General features: G+C 41.2%; 1 protein-coding gene across 2 annotated transcripts in view; it reads right to left on the bottom strand.

Annotated features, from left to right (window-relative positions):
- CCNY (cyclin Y) overlaps positions 1 to 23,392 on the bottom strand; it is a 115,580-nt gene that overhangs the window by 12,605 nt on the left and 79,583 nt on the right. For both annotated transcript variants that reach the window (XM_084781085.1, XM_084781086.1), the window contains exons 5-8: positions 18,625 to 18,660; positions 12,828 to 12,885; positions 12,617 to 12,736; positions 4,714 to 4,880 (exon numbers count right to left, since the gene is read on the bottom strand). In XM_084781085.1, the coding sequence (XP_084637211.1) occupies positions 4,714 to 4,880; positions 12,617 to 12,736; positions 12,828 to 12,885; positions 18,625 to 18,660 (381 nt within the window). The remainder of the gene's footprint in view (positions 1 to 4,713; positions 4,881 to 12,616; positions 12,737 to 12,827; positions 12,886 to 18,624; positions 18,661 to 23,392) is intronic.

Below are 23,392 nucleotides of genomic sequence, written 5' to 3'. Positions count from 1 at the left end.
CTTATACCCATTAGAATGGCTAAGATAAAAACCTCAAGTGACAATATGTGCTAGTGAGGATGTGGAGCAAAGGGAACACTCCTCCATTGCTAGTGGGAGTGCAAACTTGTCCACCCATTTTGGAAATCAACCTAGAGGTTTCTTAGAAAATTGGAAATAGTTCTACCTCAAGACCCAGCTATACCATTCCTAGGCATATACCCAAAAGATGCTCCACCATACTACAAGGACACTTGCCCAACTATGTTCATAGCAGCTTTTTTCATAATAGCCAGAAACAGGAAACAACCTAGATACCATTCAACTAATGAATAGATAAACTGCAGTAAATTTACACAATGGAATACTACTCAGCTATTAAGAACAATGGTATCATGCAATTTGCAGGCAAATGGATGGAACTAGAAAAGATCATCCTGAGTAAGGTAACCCAGACCCAGAAGACACATATCACTTGTAAGTGGATAATAGCCATGAAGCACAGGATAACCCTGCAAAAATCCACAAATCCAAAGACACCAAGTAACAAGGAGGGTGCAAGGGGGATTCTTGAATCTCACTCAGAAGCAGAAATGAAACAGACTTTGGAGGTGGATGGAGAAAGGGAACTGGATGAGAGAGGAGGTGGGAAAGGGAACAGAGTGGGGGAGGAAGTACAAATACACTAAGAGGGGGGTTCTGGGGGGCTGAGATTCCTGGCAGAGGGGCCTCTCCTGTGGCTAGGCAGGACTTCCAGTGGAGGCATGGAGACACTAACCCACCCACAAAACCTTTAACCTCAAATTTTCCTGTCTACAAGATGTGCAGGGATAAAGACGGAACAGAGATGGAGTGAATGGCCAACCAATGATTAGCTAACCTTGAGACTCCTCCCTTTGGAGGAGGCAACCGTGATGCTATTAATGATATTTTGCTATGTTTACAGAGAGGAGTCTGTCTTCTGAGAGGCTTCATCCAGCAGGCGATGGAATCAGATGCAGAGACCAACAGCCAAACACAAGGTGGAAGGAACTCTGGAAGTCTAATAGAAGAGTGAGAGAAGGACTGAGGGAGATGGAGGAGTCAAGACCTACAGAGGCAACTAAGCTGGGCCAGTGGAGGCTCATAGAGACTGAATCACCAACCAAAGACCATGCATGGGCTGGACCTAGGGCCCCTACACATATGCAACAGATATGTAGCTCGGTCTTCATATGCCTCCTCTAACAACTTGAGCTGGGACCATCTCTGACTCAGTTGCCTGTCTCTGGATCCCTTTCCTCTAGCTGGGCTGCCTTGTCTGGCATCAGTGGGAGGCCTGTGGCCAGTTCTGCTAGAACTTGATGGGCCAGGGCCAGTTGGTATCCATTGGAGTGAGGGGTGCCTCCCCTTCTCTGAGGACAAAGGGACGGAGAGATGGTCTGTGTGAGAGGGGACTGGAAGGAGGGAGGGTGGCTGTGATTGGAATGTAAACTGAATAAATAAATAAATTAATGGAAAAAATAGACACCATAATGCTTAGCTAGCCTAAGGCAAACAACTTATGTTCACTAAATAGCCTATCTTCTTGTCTAAGAATGTTCTTTACAGAAGTCTGTTCTAGACTCATCTTTTTCAATTTTCCTTATAATATGCCCAGAGAAACAAGAGTTGCAATTAAAACAAGTTTGAAGAATGTGGAAAAGATGGCCCTATATTCTTTTATTTGTTTAACAGCTTTTTTTCCTATTCTTTTATTTTCCTAAATGCAAGGTGGTGGTGGTAGCAAGTAAATGATTAACTTCAACAACCACTGTTTTGTTAATTTCTCTGCTTAATGCCAAGAATACTTCCTTAAAACTGAAAAAGTAGTGTTTGAGTTTGCTAGGCTAGCCACCTATATCAAGTTCCAGAACACTGGGAATACAGAAATGTACCATCATGGGGGCTGAGACTAGCTCTCAAAATAATGAAAAGAGACTTTCTTCTTACAACAAGCCCATTCTTCACTAGGAAGGCAATCTGTACCCATAAACTGCTGCCTCACATTCACTTGAGATTATTTTTACTAAATCTCACTTAAATAAAGCATATAGTTACTTGAAGTTAAAAAATCTAAATAACACTAACAACTCCATTTGGAGCACTGGAATTACAGCTGTACACTGTGTTGTCCTGTTTTTCCTTGGGTTCTAAGGATTCTAAGTCAGGTCACAGCACTTTGCCCCCTGAGCCATGTTATGCATATTTTTGCCACAAGCTGAACAACAAAACCAGACACTAGATACCTACAGAGGTAACTACATCATCAGTTGGCATGTGATACACAAAAAAAAGCTTGACTTCTGGTTATGGACGACTTCTCAGAATACCTAAGAAAATGGCCCTTACTGGACTACTTATAAACCAAAGCAAAGCATACAAACTGGATAACAGCCCTCTCTGGGATGACACACCCTATTAGGGTGAAGGAGAAGAATTCTGTCTCCAGAGATCTGTCCTATAGTATCCGTAAAGTCTGGCAATCTTATTTTGTTTCGTCCCATGCCTGTGCCTTTTAGTTGAAACTGGTAACATGGCTGACTGAACCAAATTCACCTCTTTAGCACATTGTCCATTCACACTGCTGTGCTCTCTCTAGAGCAGTGGCTACCTTTTCCAATAGGAAAAGCTAAGATTAGAAGAATGTAGGGGTTCCAGAGGTTCACTTTCATTCTTTGCTAGTAATCCCCCTTTTCAGCTTACTTCCTCTACTGTCATATTTAACTCTGACAACATAGTGAAAACCAAGCACACCTTGATTTGGTGGTGTTTAACTTCTTGAGTTCTTTATATATTTTGGATATTAGCCCTGTGTCAGATGTAGGGTTGGTGATGATCTTCTTGCGGTGTGTAGTCTGGCATTTTGTGGTACTGACAGTGTCATCTGCCTTACAGAAGCTTTTCAGTTTCATGAGGTCTCATTTATTAGCTGTTGATCCTACAGCCTGAGCTTTGGTGTTCTGTTTAATCTTCTAGTGTCTTGACTTCATCTCAATGGGAGCAATAATAGTACTTATAGATAACATGACATCAAATAACATGCAAAAGCTGTTTCTCTGGGTCTAGAAAGTGTTAAGTGAAAGAGCTTGGATATTACTATTGTTGTTGCCATCATACAGTCCGAGCAACTTTTCACACCATGGTTATTTTAATCTTCATTATATCTGGAACTCTAAAGCATGGATGATCTTTACTCCCTCATCTCTTTTCTTTCTTTTTTTCTTTCTTTCTTTCTTTCTGAACGTAGTGAGGGAGTGAATTAAGAAATGAGTATTCTAGCCTTCTTCATAGCCTGGAGACTAATATACATCAATCTTCCCCACTGTCAGTCACTTTTTGTTAATAGATAGTATCTCCTTTTCTTTTGTAAGCATCTGTTTTATAAGTTATAACTGTATTCAGAAGCTAATCTCACTTTAGCAGCTGTTTTCTTTTAAGCTGATATAACCACACAGAGAATTCATTCACCAATACCTCACCGAGTGCCCAGTTACTATCCATCCACACAAACAGGAAGGGTCAAGTAGATGGCATTTCTTGGCATGCCATGGAGGGTAGAAGGATATCAGAGAGCTAATAAAATTAGAATAATCCCTAATAAAAAGTATGGGCTAGAGTTCCACTAAATACTTGTTTCCCAAGAGTCAGAATGACAATGTTTTAGAAGCTTCTCTCACCCTGAAATATGGTAAAGAACTTTGTTCCTCTTGTGAAATCATTCTAATAAAAACTTCCTGTTTTTCTTACTGTGATGAAGCAGCAGACACAGAAAGAGCTTTAAAAAGCAGCAGCAGAGCCCTGAGTACACAAGGCTACACAGGGTGTGGAGAGGTTATCACAGCATAAAGCACCACTGAAGCAGGAGGCAGTAGGGGAGAGACTGAGGAGGATCTGAGGCCAGCATGCCAGAATGCCCATAGCCTGGCCAATTTCCCACAAGCTGCATGAACTACTGGGCTCAAGAATGTGACTGGTATAGAGCTAGTAACCTGCTGTCAGAGACTTCCTCAAGGTTAGCTGAAGAGCTAAGCCAAGCAAAGAGCACCAGAACTGACAACAAGCCACCAAAGACTCCAGGTGGCTAAGAGAGTTGAGTGCTTCTGGGACTGAGCCTTCCCTTCTCACTCCTGCTGAGACCTGCGTGTAGGTCATGAGGTAGCAGTTCTCATACAATCTGAGGTCTGGTCCAGGTGGGAAATAAATCATGCCACCAGGTGGACAGCGCTGGTCAAGTGGAGGCTCCTCTACTGGGCTTGAAGAGAGAATGGCAAGATGGTGCTGGTATACATCAAGCTCCAGAATAAAGAGCTGATTTTCAGTATCTGGACTTGACAAATAAGGGAAATCATGGTGTGTATTCTCTGAAGCAAAGTGGGAACATTTTAATTTATTTAGCTCCTGAGCTTCTGTGTTAGGCTTGTTGCCCACAGAGGACCATGGGCTTTATTACTGATCTGATGTGACAGAAGAGTCCAAATACAAACCCCCAAAGGAATATTTACTTCCAACAGTCTCAGCAAATATTTTCACAAAACCAGAAAGCATTACCAGTACCTGTTCTCAATCACAGCAATGAGAAATATGGTTCACTACATTTCCACAGCTAGCTTACAACATTCAGCCAAATTCATTCATTCTCTATAATATAGACCACCCCAAAGAGGCATGGTCTCCCTCTCGCTCAGTCCTGAATGAAGTGATGCTAACACTTACATGTCCTCCACTGTGATGTCTTTCAGGATCTGGCAGTAATCCACATTCCACACAGCCTGGTCATCCCACACCTTAGAGGCCAGCAGGATTGCCCCTAGAACAATGCGCTTCCAGTTGGCTGGACAGATGTCAATTTCTGCATATGTCAAGAGCCTTTCAAGGTACACCTGAGGAGACATGAGAAAGCCAATGCTAATGCCTTCAGTTGTCTCTTCTACCTAAGTAAACTGAGCATAAAGTCCACCTCCACAGTCTTTCAGCAGGGTTACCCGGGTGCATTTATTTCTTTATAGGCTGTAATCAGTTAGGAAAAAAAAAAAAGGTCTTGAAAATATTGTCATTTATGGGGGGTGGGGGGGGAGAGGTACACTAAATATATATATAAGGAAATTGGTTAAAAACTTAAAAACACATAACCTAAGATATTATTTTTAACCTTTCCCCCCTTTTATTGCAAACAGATTTTTTCCTAACATACTATATTCTGACTCATTTTCCCTCCCTCTCCTCCTCCCTCCCAACCTGATCCACTCCCTGTCTCTTATTAGGAAAAAACATAAACAAAAACATAAACAAAAACAAAAAAACAAGCTTCTAAGGGATAAGAAAATAAAATATAGTAAACCAAAACAAAAACTAACACAGAGGACAAAACAAATGGAAAGGAAAAAGAGTTCCAGAGAAGGTACAAGAAACCGAGAACCACTCATTCGCACATTCAAGAGTCCAATAAAAACACTAATCGAGAAGCCATAACTGCATCAGAACACGTTTATTTTTAAAACGCTAAAAGGCCCAGTGAGTTTTACTAGAATGAGGCTGGAGGTCACAACTGCAGTAGTGAAAATGCAGCTGACATTGTAAAGACTGCACCTGGCATAAATCCCAAAAGCCAAGGATCAAAATACATTGTGACACAAAGAATGTAAATGCCATAAACCTAGTCACTTAAAAAAAATCTATAAAGTATTCTACACTTGATCTTAGCCAGTGTCTAAGAAGCCATTGACCTATAGAGTAATTTTCTTTTTAAAAATTGCTGTTGTGTATGTATGATGGATGAGGACATGTGTCACACAGTGTAAGTGGAAGTCAGGATGGTTTTATGTAATCAGCTCACTTCTTTTACTCTTTTTGTGAGCTCTGGGGATAGAACTCAGGTCTCCAGACTTGTACAGCAAGTGCCTCTACTTCCTGAGTCATCTTTCTGGCCATTATAGAGGGTTTTGTTTTTAAAGATGGGGCCTTACTAGTAGCTCACTGAGGTCCTCCTGACTACCACTCCCCTGAGTGTAGTTTTCAAGAACTAACCTTCACTGTAATTGTAATTCACATACGGCTGTTGATATTACTATTCCTGTGGTAGAAGACACATCACACAGCATTACCCTAATTCCATCATTTCTAATGGATTCTACAGCACTAGGTATGCTCAACATTCTGTAACCATCTTCACCATCAACATGTAGCATTTTTATTGTCCCAAAATGAAACCCTATGTTCCTTAAGGGATCCTTCTCTCCAGCCCCTGCAATTCCTCCCAAGTCCTCCTTTTGTGGACCCTTGCAAGCATTATATATTTACACCGCTACATTATATACTATTGATCTTCTTGGGCCTGGCTTATTTCATGCAGCACTGTCTTCCTTTCATCAATCTGTAGCACAATCAGAATTTCCTTCCTTTTCTAGGATGAACAATACCTTACTGCCCTACTCTGCTTACGACCAATCTATTAGTAGCCACTTAAGCAGCTTCCTCTGTTGGCGACTGTGCACAGTGCTATCAACACTGCTAAGTCATGTTTTGATCCTTTTCCTTCAGTGTAGTTAAGTGGCACTGCCGAACCCTGCAGTTATTCTGTTTAACTCACAGAGGAGACCCCACACGTCAGTCATACTCCGCTGGGACTCCAACTGCTCTACTCTCGCTCAGCTCTTGTCTATTTTAAGAGTTTACAGTAAGAATGGCCATCCTGATGGGTATGAGGTGGTACCTCATTGTGATTCCTATTTGATAAAATCACTTTAAATTGTTTAATAAAAGTTTCAGCTAGATTTTGATAATGAAACTCAAAAAAAATACAGATTTTTCTTAAATCAACAGAATCCAGTTAAGACAAACATAAAACAAACAAACAAACAGGAAGCCTTTGCTTAGCTGTCATGGGTTGGAAAGATGGCTCAGAGAACCAAATACCCACATCAGGTGGTTTACAACTCCTTCTAACTCCACCTCCAGGGGCTCCAATGCCTTTGGCTTTTACACACACACACACACACACACACACACACACACACACACACACACACACGTCCTAAGTTAGCTGCCTTTTAGCTTCCCAAGCTAAATTAGACTACTCTTCTTAATCATAAAGCTATTTTTGCAGTTTTTATAATATTCTTAATCATAAAGCTTCTCTTAATCATAAAGCTATTTTTACAGTTTTTATAATATTCATTTATAAAATGGAACTCCCTATGAGAATAATTTAACTCAGATATTACAATACTCTTAAGAACTTGCTGTATAAAACGAAGAAATCTGCATTTATATATGTGTGTACATATATATTATGTAGAGTAATATATATATGTATATATATCTTGTACACAGTATTTGTATAATCTTAAATATTTACAAAATGTAAAAAAGCCACATGTAGAAAAGAAAATGTTTAACACATGAAGTACAGATTATATTGTTTAAATGGCAAGTCTCCTAAGTAGGATAGAGAATTTCTTAAAGGAAAACCCACACCAGATATGACATGGGGCCCTTGGGAGAGGCTGCATCTTGGCAAGTCCTCGAGAATCAGGACAGTAGCATGGGCTGGCAGGTGTACTAGATGAAGTGAAAGGTAAGATGTCAGGCAGCACCTGACATAGACCGAACTGACACCAGACCACAGAAACCAGACAGTTGAATGAGGGAATTTACCCACCAATCAGTGTCTAGGTAGAGATCCCAGTGGAGGCACTATGCTAATCCTGGGCCTCCAAGTGGCAGCACTGACTGATAAAGGTCAGAGAGGGGTTTGGGGAGTACCACCGACTAGAAGTAGCAACTGGAAGAAAAATTATGAATCAGGTTGAACAGAGAAGCAGTTTTAAGGGGGTACCATCTAGATACAGTCCAGATACTTTCAAGAAATGACCTCAAAGCCATCAAAGGTGTCCATCTTGAAAGTACACAAGCCCCCTGGAATGTGCAGTTGGCTGTACATTCATTTGAAACAGGGAGGGAAGAGGCTACGTAAAGTGGCTGCAGATCTGACTGGGTGCTCTGTGTCTGAGATGTATCAAAACATGTCCCTAAGATGATGGGGCAGGAGGTGGGAGGGGAGAGTAGCTCTGGCACATTCTCTTTGCTGGGATCACTCCTGTGTGGAAACCTTAGGGCTTCTCCACACACTTCTAAGTACCCAAGAAGAGAAGGGGATTTCCGTCTCTCATAGAGACCACCAAAGATTAAAGTCAAGAGCTCAGCGTGAATGACAGGAAAGCAGTTAAGAGTGTAGGCTGAGGAGGAAGTGAGGATAGAAAAGGGGAGAGGAGAAACTTCCTTCTGGAAAGAAAAGCTTGGCTGCTTGAGGAAATCACAAGTCAGTGAAGCAGGGTGCCTGGACCAACTCCTCCAATAGCATCTCCTGCCGGGGCCAGATACAGGCAGATGTTCTACTCAAGGGCTCGCCTCTCACTGAAACAAGCTTTGCAAGGTATGTACAGAGCAAGACAGAGCAACAGCTGCCCTGGTTCCAAAGACTGCTGCTCTATTTTCAGTGATTCACTAATAAATACCAATTTTTAAGATCTTGTAGATGTAGATTCTAATGGATACTGTCTGATACCATGTGTTGTGCAGGATGGACCAGGACACATACTGAATATAAAGGAAAAACTGTTAAGAAAACAAATTAGTATCTTTCTGTTTGTTCGAGACAGGATTTCACTGTATAGTCCATAATGCCCTGGAATATACCACACAACCCAGGCCAGACTTGTGATCCTCACATTTGCACTTCCTCAGTTCTGGACTACAGGCACAGTTGTGTGCCACCACCCTCAGCAAGAACTAACATTTCAGATTGCAAAGATTCAGTTAATTGTGTTAAGAGACCCCAGACATACCCAGACTTATTGAAGCAGTAAAAATTTGGACATATCTCAGTATAACTTAAGTCTTTTCATTCTCTTTTCCTACAACAAATCCTAAATTCCTAATGACAGAGTGGTACTCCCAAAATATCTGGCTTTTTTTGTGTTTGTGTGGTATGGTTTGGTTTGGTTTTTCAAGACAGGGTTTCTCTATGTAGCCCTAGCTGTTCTGGACTCACTTTGTAGACCAGACTGGCCTCGAACTCACATGCCTCTGCCTCCCTGAGTGCTGGGATTACAGGTGTGCACCACCATACCTGGAAAAATGTCTGTTTTTTAATATATTCTTTATCCTACATGAGACATTCATGGACGGCATCCACTTAAAACTGTGAGCATCATCAGTGCAACAGCAATAATACACTTTAAATGCAAAGAGATAGAGCAGGAAGCTAGTTGGGAAATTATCACATGCATGATGGCACTGAGGAAAGAACTGGCGTAGGCAGAGGAAGCTGAAGCCGTGTGGCTTTGAGGGACAGCTCAAAGTGGCAAAGAACACATTCTTTTGCATTACCTTAAGAATCAAAGGCCATCTGGGGAAACCCTGGAAATCAGGAGGCAGGGCACAGACTGCTCAATGAAAATCTGTGTCTAACTCTGAGGGTTTGTCACAAGGATGAGAGCCTGTTGTTAACTAAACAAATGAAAGTTACTTAAGAGTTCAGTAACAACCTCTGGATATCTCAATTTTAAACGGCATTTATCATACTGGAGCATTAGCAGTGAGGTAATGCTTTAGACCATGATTTTTATTTGTATAAAATAAATAAATGGGCAGGGCCAGGCTAACTTTCAGCTGGGCATACTAGGGAACATCAGGTTGTATTTTCCCAAATCTTGACAACAGACTCTTCCCATTCTCTATAAGATAAGTCATTTGAAACTATACTGAAAGCAGAAAGCAACAACCTCCCACATCTCAGTAATAACTTCTGTACACATGAGCTGGGCACACCTCTGCAATGAAATAATTTCCATTGGCAGAGACAGAAAAGTGGCAATGAAATTGTATTTTGAACTAAAATTACCTTAGTTGATGGACACTTATAACACACTAGATGTTGCCTGTTAAAAGAGCCAATATTATTTATCATATGCGATTGATATCCTCTTGAGGGCTTCCTGAAGGAAGGAGATATTGAAGCATGTTACATGTGAGGAAAGCAGCTGTTACCCCACAGGAGATAATTACTATGAACACTTCTTACTGGCAGGTGATTCAGGAGAAGTTGACAGTAATACCATATTTTTTGGGGAGTTCCTATTGGTGTATTCTAATTCTATGCTAGATAATATCTAACTGATTTTCATGATGTTATTCTAGACATCAGTGTGCTAACAGGACACTGTTCAATTAAAATTTCACATTATATTCACATGAAAGACTGTCCTAAGGAATCTCTAGACAGCACAGGTTAGTGCCAATTGTAAATTTACAGAGTACTCGGTTGACTGCAGACCAAAAAAAAAAGGTTGTTCTCAAAGGCATTTGGGGTAGGAGATTAAAGGCTAATTCACCAAAGGACATACATAAACAGGACTCCAACAATGATGAAATTATTCCAATCTAAATTTTAAAATTTTTATCAGGTCAGGGGTATGGCGTGAATCCAAATCATACACAATTTGTTTGTTTTTTCGAGACAGGGTTTTTCTGTGTAGCCTTGGCTGTCCTGGACTCACTTTGTAGATCCGCCTGCCTCTGCCTCCCGAGTGCTGGGATTAAAGGCGTGCACCACCACGCCCAGCTTGGGTATTAATCTTGTAGTCTTACAGCTATTTGACTTGGCCAATCAGAGATGCTCCAATAAGACCTAGGAAAGAGTCTAAAATCAAGCCAGCAAACGGAGTTGATAGCTTTATTCCATTCCCAATTATATCCTATTTCAGGTGCTATCATGTGTCCTTTAGGGCATGAACACTATCATGCAAATGCTGAGCACTCAACAATGCGCTGCAGGTTCTAACCTGTGGCCAATGAATTATTTTAAGGGAATAATTGTAGCTTCCTGTTTTAAATTTTCTGTAATTTTTCCATTTGGATTTTTAGTACTTGATGCCACAGAATTTTTCAGCAGACATCCAGAGTGGCAGTAAGTCTTAGATTCGATCCTCATCACTGTAGCATTGTCCCTTCCCATCTCTCTTTTGCCCTTCCTTCCTAGGACTTCTGTGTTGCCTACACTAGCCTTGAACTCCAGGACACAAGTGATTCTCCTGCCTCTGCCTCCCAAGTATCTGGAACTTTAGGTACATGCCACCATATCGAGATAAATTTGTTTTTTAAAGTCCCTTTGTTCATGGTACTTTATTATAAGACAAGGTCCTTGAGGGTTTCCTGCAGTAAAAATAGAAACACTGGCTTTATTTGCCTTGGTGCTTCTACTAAAAAGTGAGTGAGAAAGCAGTCCTGTTAGTAAGTTTGATTCCATCTGTTCTTTCAACACCAGAAAACCCCTCCCTACATTTCTGTGCAGTCAAGCATGACCAGGGTACAAGCATGCACGCACGTGAGCACACACACATACACACACATCACTACCTTAGTATCTGTAATCAGAGCAACACTATCTTTTGTTTTTTAAGTGTAGGTCTTTACAACCCTGGAGATGGTCCTAATTTACTGTATACCGTGGTGTATAAAGTAAAGAATGAACACAAACAGGCCCAAGGTTTGTCCTTAGAAGGGAACAGCGTCTAAGACTAGCCGACAGCTGCCATGGGCGAACTCAGAGCAGGCAGAGAACAGAAGGAGAAAAATAAAGAAGACTGAGATGATCAATTCACAACATTGGTATTTTTATGTCATAAACAGAAATGTCACAGTGAAACCCACTAATCTGTGTTATAACTATTTATATTAATAACTCAAAGTTTTCTTATAGCATACATTTTACCATTAATCTCATCAATGAGATTTTTCAGCCCTTCCAGAAACTATCAACCCTGCTGCACATTTTCCATTTTGTAAGACAAGCTCTTGCTAGGAAACAGAATGTATATACTCCCCAGTTTGATGTTAGGCCCTATGATCATTCTGGATCAGTAAGGATTACCTGAACAGGTCTCATGCTGTGGACAGAAAGAAGGCAGTAAGGAACCATGAACCGACCCAACACACACGAGCAAATGGCTTAGTACTGAGTCAGCCCAGGCCCTAAGGCCACAAAAGCTCATTGTGGAGAGAGCAGGACAGCCTTCTGTGGGTTTTCTGTTAGCCAACAATCTCCCCAGAACTAGGGAGCAAGCCTGTTCTCCCGGAATGTGTGGTCACAGGCAAAGCTCATTTCTCATGTGAGTGACATGCCATGTAAAGATCAGAGATCAGGTTACACTCTTAAAACTTTACAAACAACACAGATCTAGGCAGTTCATTAAGTTTTAAACTGGATGACCTAAGACACTTATACAAAACAAATCAGAAGATAGTCACAGCCACACTTCCTGTATCTAGGTCATGGATGTACATACCTTATTGACATTTCACATGGCTTAGATCTATTTGTCAGTAAGATTGTAGTGGGAACAAATGGAACCCAGACTCTGGTCGAGGATGTTCTTGGTCCATGCTACCCTGCATTAGGCCTGCTGGATGCACCTTCATTGAAAGCTGTAGCACTCAGAGCACTCACTGGCTGTAAGTGGGACATCACACATGACTCCACACTCTCTTGAGACTTTTGTCCTCTACTCTCACAGAAACCCCAACATTCCCCAAAAAAGTCTCTGCTGCTCGAACTCACCAGGGTGACAATGGCACATTCAGCTGTCAACTGAGCAGCACTGAACAGTGTCCGAACAAACCGGTAAATCTGTTTCTGCTCTGGGTTATGTTTGTCATAATCTGGTGGCACTTCGGATTTCTAGGAAAAAAGAAGTTTTCAGATGACCACCACCTGACAGGAGCAAGTGACAGCTGACTAACCATCCCATGAAACACAAGGTGGTCATTACCGAAAGAGGGTGGAGGTTTTCATCAAAAATATCTAGGAGCATCCTTCCATCTGGGTCCCTGGTGAGGAAAGCAGTGGAAACGAGAGGTTAACTTTCTTCAGAATAAATGCTACACAAAATGAAACCAACACATTTCAATTCAATTGTAGTTTACAAGACCGAAACTGATAAATGTAGACACTGCTGGTTGTTTGTCAATAATAAGGCATTTTCCCTCAGGTACAGTATTTAATCATTTTTTTGTTGAAGAGTCCACAAAGATTAATAACTCTAGGTGAATTAAGCAAAAATGTAGATTTTAAGTTTCTAACATTCTCATTACTTTATATGTTAACTAATTACAGAGTAATAGGGTTCATCTTGACATCATCATGCATGCTTCTCTTCCGCACTTCCCTTCCCCATGTCTCCTCTCCAACTCTAGCTGCTTGTCTTCCTACCTTAGCCAGTTTTTTATCGTTATTTTCCACTTTCCCTCTCATGCTTTTTAAATGATCCAAACCTAAAATGATCTAATGTTAACAACTTTTGTTTCTGATGTTTGGTAACCATACATTCGGTGACTGATAGGAAGCAGTCTGGAGGAAAAGGGGACATGCAGCAGGCCATGGGGCTCAGTCTTAAATTGTCACAATACACACTGACAATTCTAGCAACAAAAGTAGTGATTCTGAGACATTTCCAGCAGCACTCACCTGTACTGAACCATGTGACTGCACTTCAGCGTTTGTTCTACACACACACTATGCTCACTGTAACCTACCATGCCAAACAATCCCAAGGAAACTGCCTGAAAAACCCTAGCTGGGACTTGAGAGCCCTGGATGTTATGAACTGCATGTTTTACTGTACAAAGGTATCTGGCCTTATAGAAGCAAAATGGTTTAATTATGAAAAATAAAGTAACTTTAGTAGTTTTCTCCTGTCATTTCTCACCACAGAAGCATCAAAACTAACATTTCTGAACTATATTGTTAGAAAATTTGATCTTTAAAAAGGCAGCTGAGTTGATGACTTCAGTTTTGTAAACTATCACTCAGTAAATTCCATATGAGAAAGAACAGAATTTCCACCAACTTCTGAAATGGCCCTAAACATACTTCTGCCATTTTGTATTAGTTATGTATAGGAAGCAGCATTAAAAAGTTAAAGTATCAAATATTTAGCTAAGACTTCTTTATGTAAAAATAAACAAGCACATCCATCTCATCAGTATGCAAATTTGTTTTTCTTTTTAATAAATAGTAAAATTAACACTTTACACAGTAGTAACTTCTGATATTAGCATATGTTAGGTTTGTCTAATTTATAAACCAATACAGAAGTTTTGTGAATGGAACAATGTTTAGAAGCACTGGGCCATACAGTAGGCAAGGCTGCCAGCCACGGGTTTAGCAAATAGGGATGTGGCCTCTGGTCCCTCACTGTACCTTAGACTGATGACATCAGTTCTATAGTACTTTGGGCTGCTAGCCTCAGGATAATACAATGCTTTCGGCTATTGGTGTGTAGTCCACACAGCATGTTGGGCTGTTTTCTGATCTTACAGTGCCTTGAGCTCTTGGTCTAAACAGTGTCTTAGGCTACTGGCTTGTGGTCCACATAACACTTTGGATTACAACTGGCATGTTGTCTATATAGAACCTTGAGCTGATGGCTTCAGGTGTATAGGACTTTGAGCTGCTGGTTTCTGGTGCACAAAGTGCTTTGAGATGTTGGCTTTTCATCTGTAAGGTGCTTTAGGCTGCTGACCTCTAGTCCACACAGACCCTTGAGCTGGAAACTTCTAGTCTATACAAAACTACAGGATACTAACCTATGGTTTGCACATCATTTTGGGCTTTATGACTCTTACCTACACAGTGCTTTGAGATGTTAGACTCTGGTCTATCTGATGCTTTGGACTGCTGGCCTCTACAGAGAGCATCTCACCTCATCAGTGACAGATCTACTTACATTCAACTGTTTAATGTAATTTGAATTTTGTCCACAAATTTAATTTAAAAGTCACAATTGTGAACAAGTCCTACTTTGTTTTTTTACTGAAGTGATAAAACACTAAAAATGCTTTCAAGAGAAAAGGGTCCTTTGGCTTGCATGTACTGATCACTGAAAGAAGTTGAGGCAAAAATTCAAGGAACCTGGAGGCACAAGCTGAAGTAGAGACCATGGACGAATGTTGCTACTGGCTTGCTCCTAATGGCTTGCCTAATTTGACTTTTTTTTTTTTTTTAAAATACAACCTATGACTACCTGCCCAGGGGTAGAAATGCCCACAGCCAGATGGGCTCTCCGAAATCAACCCTCAGTCAAGAAAATGCCCTCACAGACCTGCCAACAGGCTAATAATCTGATGGAGACATTTTCTCAGTTGAGATCCTGTCTTAACAGGTGACTCTAGTTATGTCAAAAGTTTACAAAACTATCAAAGAAACAAACAACCCTAAAGTGATTTTCAGGTAATACAACATAATTTCTAGTTTGTGTTTAAGGTTTAGTCTTAGCTTGAGAACAGTAAGAACAGGCTTACTGACTTACACCTAAATAAAACTATTATATTAAACATTCCAATTTCTGCTTTATAAATTTAGCATCTCTATAAAACAGGCTAGTGTCCATTTGAGTATGGGTCATAGGAATTGATCAAAATTCAGAGCATCTCTACCTGTGCCCTATGACTGTTCACAAAAGCCGATCAGCAAGGATATAAGCAAAGCCAGGCTGGGAGATGCTGGTGGTGGGCTCAGTCCTACCATGGAACATGAAAGCAGAAAGTTCCTCCTGTGTGCTCCAGGCTGCACTGCCTCTGACCATGTCCCTAGCTACTAAGAGTAGTCAGCAGATTCCTTCACCTTCCCTGCAGCAACACCCTCAAAAGCCTTGTAAGCAATACACTTCCTCAGACTACCAAGAGTGCTGTTCAATTTTTCCTCATGAATGGGAACCCTTAAAAACCATCTAGTATGCCAGAGAAACATTTACCACAAGTACTTTAGGAAAATAGATTAAGAATATAAATGAAAAAGGTGGGGAATGTAGCTCAGCTGGTAGCTTCTGTCTAATAAGAATGAAGTCTGAGGTTTGAGCCACAGCATGGCATAAGGCAGGCGTGTTGGTGTAGCCCTGTAATCCAAGTATCTGAGGATGGCCATAAGTTCAAGACCATCCTTGATTACACAGTAAGCTTGAGGCGAGCCTGGGATACCTAAGATCCAACACACAAAAAGAGGCAAAGAACAGAAAATAAGGAAGGAAAAGATTAAGAACTTAAGGCAAGATGACTGAGAACATTTAATGAATTCTCTTAAAAGGGGACTGTTTCCTTTCCCATCATACCTCACTGTGTATCTCATGAGAACAGTACTCCATCTATCCAGTTGGCAGCTGTATGGCTAGCGCTAAATGGCTGTCTATAGACAGTCCCCAACAAAGCCTTCACACAAGATGCTTGCTCTGCCCCGGCAGAGAGGTGCAGGCTTCCACCTCCAGACTAATCAGATTAAACCTGTAGTTTTTCCACTTCCATTTAGCTTTGTTTGGTTTATCAAGATTCATCTACAAGAGCAGAGGGATTAAAACATATGGGTAGTGGGCTGGACTCAACTCAAAACTTCCCAATTGACTAGTTGCACAGTCTTAAGGCCTTACTGAATCTCTCTGTGGTATGGCACCCACAGACTAGTGCTTGGTCAATAGGGAGTGGCACTCCTTGATAGGAATTAGGAAGTGTGGCCTTGTTGGAGGAAATGTATTACTGGGAATGGTCTATAGGCTTCAAATGCTCAACCCAGACCCAGAAACTCTTTATCTTGCTGCTGCTGCCAATCCTGATGTAGAACTCTCAATCTCCACACCGTGTCTGCCTGTGCCACCACACTTCCTGCCGTGATGACAGTGGACCAAACCTTTGAATGTAAGTAAGCCCCAATTAAATGCTTTCTTTTTAAAGAGCTGTTGTGGTCATGGCATTTTTTCACAGCAGCAGATCACTGACTAAGAGAGTCTCTGGGCCTCAATTTCCTAATCTGTAAAATGCAGATGATAAATTAACACTTCTCAAATCTGTTATTAAAACTAAAAGTTCATGCAAAGACTGACAAGGGAAGCCCGAGCAAGCACTTAATAAAGCTGTCTGTTAACATTTATAACTAAACTGACTTTGGGGTGTACTTTGCTGGCAGAGGGCAGGCTCAATATCCATGGAACTCTTGGTCCAATTCTTGGCACCAAAACAAGAACCAAGAAATCTCTTAAAGAAGCTAGTAAAAAATTGGCTTAAAAGCACATCCGTGCCTCACTATTGGTCTTACATGTAACTTTGGCTTTAGTGTTTTCAAATTTTGAACTTATACGACAGAAATGACAGAAAAAATCTGCACTACTGATGTTATCCTTGCCTAGGTGCAAAAGGTGCTCTGCTTACAGTTCTTACATCTACAACTCTTAGAAGCCACAATGCACAACAATCACAATTGTGGCACAGGAACAGTGCACTCCAGTGAACACCTTCCAGGTGTTTGCTGCTCCTAAGAAGCTGCCTGGCACTGCATGGCCTCACAACCCTCTCCTCAGATATGAGCAGCCTGAGTTGTTACAGCGGCCAATGGGGGAGAGCTGGCTTCTGTTTGGAGGCCCTTCCTGTTCCCAAACTAGTTTTGTAAGTAGTATTATGTCTATAAACACACCACATTAATCACTGAAATATGCTGGTGCCTATAAGACCTTTGCACCTATGAAAATTAAGATGGTGTTTTGGAAAAGCCCACTAAAAGGAAATCATTGAAATGAAGTTTGGTACATATTGTAGTAAAAACCTGAAAGATTCTATATTCAGTGCTCTTGGGGATGGCTCGGAAGAGCTCACTAGTAGGGAAAACATGTTTGAAAACGATGAAATACTGATATGGCTTAATGCCCCAGATCTGAATCAGAAATCTTGGCACTCAATTAAATTAGCAAATAAATGAGTTATTAATCTTCTTTCCTTTCAAAATTTATTTTTATTACTTTTCATTATGTGTCTGGCAAGTCGTTATATGTATACGTGCAAATAAGTCAGGCACGTCTGCAGAGGTCAAAGGCATCAGATGTACTTGGAGCTGGAGTTAGGAGGTTGTGAGCTGTCTAATGTGATTATTGGGAACCAAACTCAGGTCCTCTGCAAGAGCAGTGCACCCTCTTAACTACTCAATTTTCTCTCAAGCCCATTTCCTCCTCTTCTTAAAACTATGTGTTTTCTGTGTGAGAGTATGCCCAGATGTGGAGGTGCCCACAGGGGCCAGAAGAGAGAGCATTGTATCCGTTCGAGCTGAAATTAATAGGTATTCTTGAGCTGCACAAATAGGTGCTAGGAGCCAAACTCTGGCCTGAACAGCAAGAACTCATTTATTTAACTTATCTCTACAGATCCCTCTTAAATACTTAAGGTAGATTTTAAAATCCAGTTTTACCTGACTTCAAATTCACAGAAGCATTACAAGATGTACTTTAATCAGGAAGAGCTCCTACTAAGTTCTGTTTTGCATGTCAAATTTTCCAACTGAACTCAAACTAAATGTAACATTTTATAAAACACACGATGCTTAGTTAAGTTACACAGAAAATAAGCAGCAAAGAGCAATGAGGCTTTTCAAGAAGTCTGCTCCATGTGGTGTGCCTGGTCCAGATGTAGCCCAGCTCTCACCTGGCACTCTGCTGCATTGACCTTTACAAGGTCTATGGGAACGTGAGTTAAGATTATAAAGCCAAAAGTTAAAGAAAAGAAAGAGCATAACAAGACAATGCGGTGTCCACATACCTGTTTTTGATGTGGTAATATATCGCAAGAGCTACGCTGTAAAATAAAACACAGGAATTCAACGTTCTGTAGCACACTCAGCAGTTCATGTACTAGGCATTATCAGGAAGAGAGCACTAATCTCAATTAAATGCCCCACTTCATCCAGAGTGCTGATCAGACTATACTCCACAGTAAGTCACTCTGGGAATCACTCCCAGGAATGTTAAGATTATTTTTGCAAACAATAGAGTAACAGGGGACTTACAGCTTTTCTCTCAGATTTTAAGCTGCTCCACTTTTAAAATGCAGGTACTACGTAAAGTTGCTACAAATTAAGCATATTTAGGAATCTCTAATTCATAGCATACTTTATTAGTAAATTATTAGTCACCTCCCCCACCCCAAAACTATCAGAAAGAATAATGAGTAGCACAAACAGTGACTGCCATTCCTCTCACACATCGTTTGGCAAGCTGTGCCACAGAGCCACCCACTTCCCAAAGTGATGCAGTGACTTACCAGAAGCACTATTTAAAAGCTGTCTAAACTTTTAAAATATCTGAATACAATAAACATTCATTCTCCTCAATTTTCTTTTCTAATGTAAAATATAATACATTCACTGCAGAAATTTTTTAAAACTTAGAAAGCATAAAGAAAAATCTGAGTTGAGATATAGTTCAGTGGCAGAGTGCTTGCCTCGCATGCATATGGCCCTGTGTTTGATTCCCAGTACTAGGGGGAAAACATTAAAATAAAATTATCTTTCAGCCAAGAACAGTGAGTAACACTTATAATCCTATCACTCTGTGAGCAGGAGAATGCAGAGCTTGAGGGCTGGTACATAAAAAGAGTATGTCACAGGACAATCAATCTCTTTGACCCCAGATGCCTACCATCCGTTTGAAATATAGTTATTATTTCTACTTACACGTGTGTGAACACAGGGGGTAGCATCCTATGCTTAGATAGCCATGTTATTGCTTTTTTTAACCTTAGGAAATATTCTAATAAATATGATTTGAAAAGCTGCTAGCTATAGTTCATAATTTAATTGTTGAAGAGTTACTCAGTCTGTGACTTAATATTTAAATTATATGTAATATTCAGTAATTAATTCACACCATAATAAACAGTCTCACAAATATCTGTGCAACCTATGGTTATATTATTTCTATAGGAAAGCACGCACAATGGAATCAGTTGGTAGCTTGTGGCTCCCAACACAAACAGCAAGCATCTCTGCAGGAGGACGGGCACTGTGCGCCTACCAGTGGCCTTTCCCTTCACAGTCACTGACACCCACCTTGAAACTTTGACAAAACCTTTTCCTTCTGAACAGAAAATGGCATAGCTTTGATCATGATCAAGTTGACCTTTAAAAAAATTTTTTAAATGTCTTTATACTCTTTTTATCTTACTTTAAAATGTAGAAAAATGCCTTCAAGTTATTTTCTCTGCCTTTAAAAACAATCAATGGCAGGACGGCAATGTGTTCTGGATCACAGAAAATAGAAACAGCTCTTCAGGAAACCACCAGAGGTAAAGATGATAGGAGCAGTAACAACAGAAACCAAAACCAGCTCTGAGGCCAGCAAGACGCTTGGCTGTGTACTGGATTCCCTACGGCTGAACCACAACAGACTCTGGCACAGGCTCCTATTATGCCTCTTCGCATGAGGTGTGAGGATCAGGACCAAGGGGTAAAACAGGGCCTTCCTCCTAAAATCTCTAAGGCAACAGAGCTGATGAGGGGGTCCTATGACTAAAGTAAAATGGCTTCAGCGTTCAGGTAATAATGATGTTTTCAGAGTATCTTCCCATACATTGACAGAGCTTGTATTCTAAATGAGTTATTTCAGATTCAGACTGTAGATCAGGATATTTGACCTGTACAAGATTTGTGCCCTTTTCCTCTACTGTATCGTCTTTACAGAAAAAGGAAATACTGCTTATTTATCAGATTTGTGCCCGTTTCCTCCACTATATCATCTTTAGAGAGAGGGGAAATACTGCTTATTCATCAAGTAGTTACAATGGGATAACATTCCCCACATAAGGGTTTAGCGGAATCTAGCTAAAGGCTTGGACACTATGCTCCTCATGAGAGCACCTGGAACTAAAGACACAGGCCAAATAAAACAGATCTGTAACAGCAGCCACCACACCTGCCTTCTTAGCCAGAGCTGTGTGAGCAGAGCAGATGGCAATCCAACAGTCAATCAAGAAACATCTGTCCTAAGGGACCAGGAACAGTGGGGTACATGGACTCCCTAGGCTCCCCTATTCCTCTTGAGCCACCACTTTTCACTGTTCTAGGATGTAAAGCAGGGAGCTGGCTGTGGAAACTGGGGACTCTAGCGCTACCAGATGTGGCATTAAAAGCAAAGATAGGAATATTCCAAGTTTTCAAAGTAAGAACTGTATTCACTGGAAGCACCAGGTCACCTTTCACTCCTCCAACTGTCAAATGCACCCTAATTCTCTATCTAGTTGGTTCCCCAGCAGAGTTCACCTTTCTACTTCTCCCACTGCTAGTCTCATCCCCTAAACCTCTAGTCATCCTGTCTCTGGCACAATTTGTAAACCCTCCTGTCAACTTGAACAAGCCCCAATTTACAGAGGGATTGTCACTCCAAATTAGCTTATGAATCAGTGCTTTAGAACTCAAGTGTATTCTCTCACAGAAACAGCAGCTGCTTTAGAAAAATACACATTCTGCCACAGATATTCAGAAATGTCTCCAACAGCACTCAGCTAGTCGTAATGGTCTAGCAACTGAATGACACTGATGAGGTAAGAGGGTCTTGGGCTTATGGAGATGGAGAATCAGGATAGGGAATAGGATGCTCCTTCCTGGCAGGTGAGGGTAAGGGTTAGAGCAGTGGTGGGTGGGGCTGGCGCCTGCTGCTTTGTCTGCCTGCCCTCTTTGCTTCTCATCTCCCCTCTGAGTGCCTCTCTTACAGAGCAGAATGACTGGCTGAAGAAATCATCAGGCCAACTACGTACTACCTCTAGTTTTTGAGTACTTTGTACTAGGTCATCTAAACAAGTGTGAGATGCTGGTTCCTGCAGAGGATTCTAACAGTTCAACTAGTTCCCAGCACCCATTTCAAATAAGGATAATAACCTCCCAGAAGTGGCTTCAAGGTTCAGTTTTATAAGCCCAGACAGATGCACCCAGAATGTACGTTTCACAACACAAAGCTTCCAGGTGCTTCCCAGGGGTGCTTTATGTGAGCCCACGACCATAAGCAAGTATCTGCGCCTCTCAGTCATGTCACCTGGTTTTTCCATCAGGTTCCTAGTATCATAACCAGTGGTGATATTAAGTCACCTAAGGGCTGAAGGTGGAGAACCTGGTCAGGTCTCTCTGTGAACTTGAAGAACTCCTGCTACCTTGGACCTACTCCACCCTTCTCTCTCATCTCTGCCCTACTACTGGGAAGAAGATCAAGGTTTCAATGGAAGCTGGTAACTTTCACTCCAGGCTCTTCAGAGTTTTGAGCAGCTGTCAAGGACCATAGGACACAAAGATCTTCAGGCCTTTTCACTTTGCTCCGCAAGCACTACGCACCTGTAAAAGCTTCCATACTGTCCATTTCCTAGCAGAAAGCTCCATCCTAAGAAGTGAATGGGTTGGGTGAGGTCACTCGGATAATTTCACTACGTGCTATATGTGATGTACTTCTTCCCAGTTTCCCTGGTGGCCATCTGGGTTTACGCTCACTGGCCACTGCCCCATGCTGGGGCAATAAGGAAAAAGAACCTTATGTGATAAAGCATATATACCTAAGTGGCCTCCGTTTGTCCCTTACGGGATGGGGACATTGACTGACCATGCAAGCTAGTTAGCATCCTCAATGCCTGAACTGAGGGAGTGATTATCACATATAATCCTAAACGGTACCTCCAAATCAGAAAACTTGGCCCATGAAAAAAGAACATTTCATAGGTAGCAATTTTAGTATTTCATGCACTAATATGGGTTGTTATTAGATGTATACTTTCTAAAGCAAGCAGATATAAAATGTCCCAGATTTTCAGTCAAGATGTTGAATCCAGGCTGTAATATAAAAGTTCTCTGAGACCCCTGCTAGAGGTGGCTGACGTCACTGTGCTAATGAGGACAGGAGAGAACAGAGAAAACCAGTGATTTCTTCCTCTTTACATGAGAAAAGTGACCCTTAAGACTCCCTCTACTTCCCTCCTATCTCATTTACAAGTCAAAAGACCATTGGCACTGTGCAGGGATTGCTTCAGTCAAAGCTGAAAGGGCAAAATTGTACACGACACATACAAATCAATGGACATATTTTAGGTCATCAATATTTAAAATAAAGTAAAATGCCAGTCTCTCTACTTAAGTAGAAACATGCACAAATATCCTGAATAGCTCACATCTTTGCTACCCCAGCCACTTTTAAAAGAGGAATCCTCAAGTGTCAGTGGCCTCCATTTTATTACTCCCCCAGGTCCTCTAAACAGCTTGGGGTGAAGTAAGAAGTCTGCATACCCTGAAGCCTAGAGAGATGGCTCAGAGGTTAGATGCACGGCCCACTCTTCTAGAGGACCCAAAGTTCAATTCCAAGCACCCCCATGGCAGCTCATTACACTCTATAACTCTAGTCCCAGGGGGCCAGGGGACCCTCTTCTGGCCTCCAAGGGCACTGTATTTACATGGCGCACAAACATACGCAAGGGCAAAATACCCAAATATATAAAACAAAAATAAGTTTAAAAGATATCTTGCCAGACATAATGGCCAATGTTTTTAATTCCAGAA

Source organism: Acomys minous, assembly GCF_964271855.1.
Source record: "Acomys minous genome assembly, chromosome: 5".
Lineage (NCBI taxonomy): Eukaryota > Metazoa > Chordata > Mammalia > Rodentia > Muridae > Acomys > Acomys minous.
The sequence above is the reverse complement of the archived record's forward strand: the minus strand, read 5'-3'. Positions and strand labels throughout refer to the sequence as shown.